A 6,000-nucleotide genomic window follows, 5' to 3' on the forward strand; every position below is an offset into this window, starting at 1 on the left:
GGGGGGGGTCTCCAAGGGGCCTCTACGTGTTGGATCTATATCCCCACGCAAGCCTATCAAAAGACCGGGATTTATAGGCCCGTGAAATCCAAGGAGATACAATAAAAAATTTTTTTTTTTTTTTTTTTTATTTATTATAACATTAAAATATAAAATATGTGTACCACAAAACAAAATATTCGCCAAACTGCGAGACAGTTTGTTGGCGATGAGCTCGCTCGTTATACTTATAAAAAGGTACATAATTTTGCACTGTCCTACCGTCCCGGCATGGCCAATTTTTATGTAGGTATTACAATTATGAAGTAGGTATAACGTAGGATTGGTGACTCAACACTGGTGGCGCGGGCGCGTGACAGGAGCACAGCGGTGCGTAAAAACTACCTTAACGCTAATTACTACGTTTGTTTATAAACTAACAACTAGTTATATTTTTACAACACAAGTGGCAAGAGGCACTACAATAGTTGATTTATATGAAGTTATTTTATGATACTAATATTAATGTTAGGTATTTAATTTACTATTCATGCTTTATGGAGTTATCGAATCTGTCTATTAATATTTCTTTAAATTTTTCTTTCAGTCTACCTATTTTTAATTTAGGGATATCTAGCAATATTGGGTATTCATTGTAAATTTTTGGGATTAAGTATTCTTGGGTTCTCCGACCATAATAGTTTTTGGCTGCAGGTTGATACAATTTTACTTTTTTAGATGAGCGAGTCACACGTTTATTCTTTTTCTGTACTTTAAAATCATCTGTATAATACGTATTGATAACATTTAAGTATGTGACTTTGCAATGCACTGGGAGAATTCTACAATATGAGAACAGTGAGTCATACTGATGTTTATACCTATTCCTTGTGTTTCGCCCAACTAAATATTTAATTAACCTAATTTGGAGTTGTTTTATTTGGTCTAAATATGTTTTGAAGGTACGTCCATAGTAACTGAGTCCATAACTTAACAATGCGTCGGCCAGGGCATGATAGACAATATACAAGGTGCGCTTGTTGACTATTCTGCTTAAATGATAAAATTGCCCCAATATAGCTCGCAATCTATTACATACCTGATTGATATGCAATTTCCAGTTGAAATGTGTATCAATTAATAATCCTAGGTATCTAAAACTGTCAACTAACTCAATTTTACTACATGTACAATTATTTTTATTCCAATGAAGACATTCATACGTGTGTCCTATAATACTAATATCATTCGACGTTATTTGATTTGCTTTTTTATTATACGGTGAAAATATTCTCATACATTTAGTTTTGTTAATATTCAATATTATTCCATTATCGTGCGCCCACTTGGTAATGTTCTCAAAATCGTCCTGCACCTTGGTTACCATGTCCGACAGATCCCCGCCGGCGAGCACCAGGCACATGTCGTCCGCGTACATATAGACCTTGCAATGCTGGACAACATTCGACACACTGTTCACATGCATCACGTAACCCACGGGCCCGTAAACTGAGCCGGTCGGCACGCCAAGACTGACGCAGGCTTCGGCTCCGGTCGTCCCCTTGACGACAGTACGCAAGGTCCTATTGTGTAGGTATTCCCTAAACCACTGGTTTGTGGGTCCACGTATGCCGCACTCATCCATAGCCTGCAGCAGCTGTTCGTGGTCCAGGGTGTCGAATGCCTTCCGGAAGTCTATAAATACCGCCAGGACCTGCTGCCCGCCGCCTAGGCTGCTGTTTACATAATTAGAGAACTGGGTCAAGGCCGTGGCGGTGCTCCGCCCTCGCCTAAACCCGTGCTGCGATGGTGATAAAATGTCATTTCCTTCTAAAAAATTACTTACCTGTCCCACTACAATCTTTTCAACAATCTTATTGATTACTGATAAGATTGCAATAGGCCTGTAGTTTGAATAATTTGTGTGACTACCTTGCTTGAATATAGGCCTAATAAGTGACTTTTTCAATAAGTTTGGATATAAACATTTTGATAAACATAAATTTACGAATTTGGCCAATATTATACTGAAGTCCTTTTTAATACATTTTATATCTTGAACCCTTATGCCATCAATACCTGGAGCTTTCCCGTTACTTAATTTATCGATTATTTTCTCAACATCACTTGGACATACCTTTCTAAACCTAAAAGAAACGTCGCATTTTATAACATAAGAATTTCTACTCAAAAACTTTTGGGTACATGTGTGCTTTATATCCAATATTTCTTGCGTAAATGTATTCGAGAACTTATTACATATATTTTCCAAATTATCCGTTTTTCCTAAATATTTCATTATTGTACTATCAACATTACCAGTAGTTCGACCCAGCCAATTATTTATATTTCCCCATATTTTCCTGAAATCCCCTTCACATTTTTGTATCTCATTTTGTCTAAACTTGTTTTTAGCAAAATCTATCACTTTATTTACTTTATTTCTATACCTCGTGTAGTCCAATCTAAGGCCCATGTTTTTAGGATTATGTTTCCAGATTCTAAATAACTCATCCCTGTGGTTAATCATTTTTTCCAACTTTTTATTTACCCAGGGTTGATTTTCCCTTTTACTAGTTGGTTTAATTTTTATGAATGACTCGTTATAGATTTTACTAAAAACAGTGCAAATTTTTTCGTATAAAACTAAAGGACAATCAATCGCCAAGAGCTCCGACCAGTCAATAAGATTTAATTTGTTTATTACTCGCTGATTACTCAACACATACCGCACATCTGTTGGTCTCGTGTCATCGACGCAAAAAATGTCTAGTCGTATACCTATCATGTGATGGTCCGATAGCTTGCAGGTGAGCATGTGCGCAGTGGCGCGCTTTGCATTGCGCCTCCGCACCCACGCGTGATCGATGCACGACGACTGTAGCGATCCATCTACGACCGACTCGCGCGTTATCTCGCTGTCTGGTATTGCACTTTGGAGGCCGTGTCCACACAACATGGTTTTATATTTTGAAATAATCATATTCAAGTTATCACTTAACAAGTCTAAATTCATATCCCCTATTACAATAACATCATCTATAGGTGGAATTTTTTTTAGAATGCAGTTAATTTCCTCCACAAATCTTAATTTGTTAGTCTTGGGCGATCTGTAAATTGATAAGACATGTGTAGTTTTGTCAGCTGTTTTCAGTTTCCCGTATAACATCTCCGATGCTAAAGTATCCATTTTTTCAGCTGTAAAATCCAGGCTATCCCTTGCATATATCAAGATTCCTCCCCCTCTTTTTTTTCTCTCGTATTCGAAAACAAATTGTATCCGGCTATGTTAAAAAACGATAACTCTTCCTGCTTGACATTAACTTCCGAAAGCACTATGATATCAATTTTTTGTTCGCACTGTGTCAGCAAAACTACAAGTTCGCCATACTGTTTTCTTAGCGATCTGATGTTCAAATGTATTATATCTATTTCTTTCTTTTTGTTTCTAATATTATTACTCCATAAATTTGTATTTTCGTATCTTGTGTACTCAATATTTTCATCTACACAGTCAAAGACAGTATTCATTGTTTTGAGATATTAAAAAAAAAAAAAAAAAATATATGGTAGTGTACCTATACATCTTTTTGCCACTTTGTCCGAATCGATATTTTAATATTATAATTATACTACATACTCGTAATATTATATCGATATCGTCGCCTTTCAGTCTTCGAATATATGGACCAATCACAAAGTACGAGTAACCAGTAAAACAGTGATGTAGAGGGTTATTAATGTTATTATTATTAGTATTAACCTATTTTAGGGTTATTAATATTAACCTATGTAACTCTAGAGTACCTATTTTCATTAAAGTTATTGCCAAGTTAGTAACTTTATTATTAGTTTAATTTAAGTCGTCTGCGCATGTCGCATGACGCAAAACTTCCTCCTATTGTAGTTATGTGCAATATTATTAAAATGTTCGATTTTATTAAAACAGTTAAGAATAACTGTTGACGACTGTTTCCATTAATATTTACGTCACTCATTGGCATCTATTTCAAGGGTCATAAAACTCATAAAGATCGAAACTATAAGAAGGTTTGGCAACAAACGCGCCGTCAATAATACCAAGAACATTTCATTTGCAATTTTTGAAAATTCTCTTTGGCACATTGCTTTCTACTTAGACACGCTTTTGAATTACGGTTTTCATATTATTTCTCAACAAAAGCCTCATTCTGATTTTTTTATCGATACCTTTCTCCATTGAATACGGGATGTCAAATGAATTATTCAGTTATAGGGTTTGAGATGCAATACTTCAGACACATTCGTATTCATCCACACTGAGCTTTGAGTGTCGGCAATATCTTTGAGTATTTATAATATGAATATCAATTTATTTAAAACAGATTCAATAAAACAAGAGCTCCTCAATAAATTAGCTTTATAGTTTTCGGACATTTAAACACAGTTAACAAAAATCTTTTACTAAGTGGAATATTAACGTTGTACACTTTTTGCGGTTTCAAGGATAAAAAATCAACTGACGGATTTAAGATAATGTAAATGCACTCGATTGGTGTAATTACTCGTATAGCTTGTTTTGACGATCGGTCTGGCCTAGTGGGTACTGGGGGCCTACCGTGAAAATCGAAATTCGCAAATTGCCGGGATCTTTCTCTTTTACTCTCACTAAGACGTAATTAGAGCGACAGAGAAAAATGCCCGCAATTGACGAACTTCGATTTTCGTGGATAGGATTTATAGTCCTGACCCTGCCTATGAAGCCTATGGTCCTGGGTTCGAAATTCGAACTTCGAATCCCGGTAAGGGCATATAGTTGTATGTGTATTTGTTCCAGAGTCATGGATGTTTTCTATGTATCTAAGTATTTGTATACAAAATGGGGGCTATATATCTATACATAGCCCCCATTTTTTATTTGTAAATATATATTTATTTACTTTTTTTTAATTCTTTTTTTGTATTTTATGAGTTTTAATAAGTTTAGTTTATATATATTATATTAATTATTTTCTATAATTATGATATTAAATAAATAAAGTAGGTATTTCAAATGCAAATATTCTGTAATGTTAACATCTACTTATATTTGGGTGAATCAACTTTTTTTGTTTTGTTATCCTGTCCCGTTGTCCAAGGGACAACAGTGGCACAGTTTGTTTGAAGAGACGTTGTATACCGTTCTATTAACATGCTTAGTAGGGCCCATTATGGACATTGGTTATAACGACCACCAAAACGCAAGTTTGATACATTTAAGTATCATAAAATCAGTATTTCAATGAACTTTTGTCCCCTGGACAACTAATCGTAACCATGGCAACGAGTGACGCTAAAAAGTTGATTCTCCCATTTAACTGATCGGAATCTGTAGTATCAACATATTTCTTGACGACCGGTTTGGCCTAGTGGGTAGTGAACCCTGCCTACGAAGCTGATGGTCCCGGGTTCAAATCCTGGTAAGGATGCCCTTACCAGTATTTGTGTGATGAGCATGGATATTTGTTCCTGAGTCATGGGTGTTTTCTATGTATTTAAGTATTTATAAATATTTATATATTATATGTATATATCGTTGTCTAAGTACCCTCAACACAAGCCTTATTGAGCTTACTGTGGGACTTAGTCAATTTGTGTAATAATGTCTTATAATATTATAATATTATTTCTCCTACAGAAATAATCGTTTAAGGAAATTATACCAAATGAAATTGGTGACAAAACTGACCTATAAAATCTACATGAAAACCAACGCAAGGTTGTGTTGAATAGGATTATATATACACGAATGCACATCAATAATGCGGTCCCTAAATAAGAAAATTGGAGCGGAATAAATATTAAATCTACCAAAATGTAGAACACCAGCTCAATCGCGCAATTCAAAGACGCACTGTCAAACAAACAGTACCCCTAGTATAAATTTATTCGATAGCGAGACGTGACGTACGCTTTTGCGTTAAGTCTCATTTTGTTCATTTTGAGTTTCCAAAACTTACTTAGCGTGCTGTTTCTAAATCCCATACAAAATGAGATTTAACG

The 6,000-nt window shown here is 35.1% G+C and overlaps 1 protein-coding gene across 1 annotated transcript in view; it reads right to left on the bottom strand.

Annotated features, from left to right (window-relative positions):
* Positions 1 to 4,954, bottom strand: part of LOC133530373 (uncharacterized) — a 211,178-nt gene extending 206,224 nt beyond the window's left edge. Inside the window, exon 1 of the mRNA XM_061868284.1 lies at positions 1,079 to 4,954. Within this exon, the coding sequence (XP_061724268.1) occupies positions 1,079 to 3,169 (2,091 nt within the window). The 5' untranslated portion in view covers positions 3,170 to 4,954. The remainder of the gene's footprint in view (positions 1 to 1,078) is intronic.
* Between the last annotated feature and the right edge of the window lie 1,046 nt (positions 4,955 to 6,000).

The sequence above is a fragment of the Cydia pomonella genome, chromosome 22 (genome assembly GCF_033807575.1).
Source record: "Cydia pomonella isolate Wapato2018A chromosome 22, ilCydPomo1, whole genome shotgun sequence".
NCBI classification, from domain to species: Eukaryota; Metazoa; Arthropoda; class Insecta; order Lepidoptera; family Tortricidae; genus Cydia; species Cydia pomonella.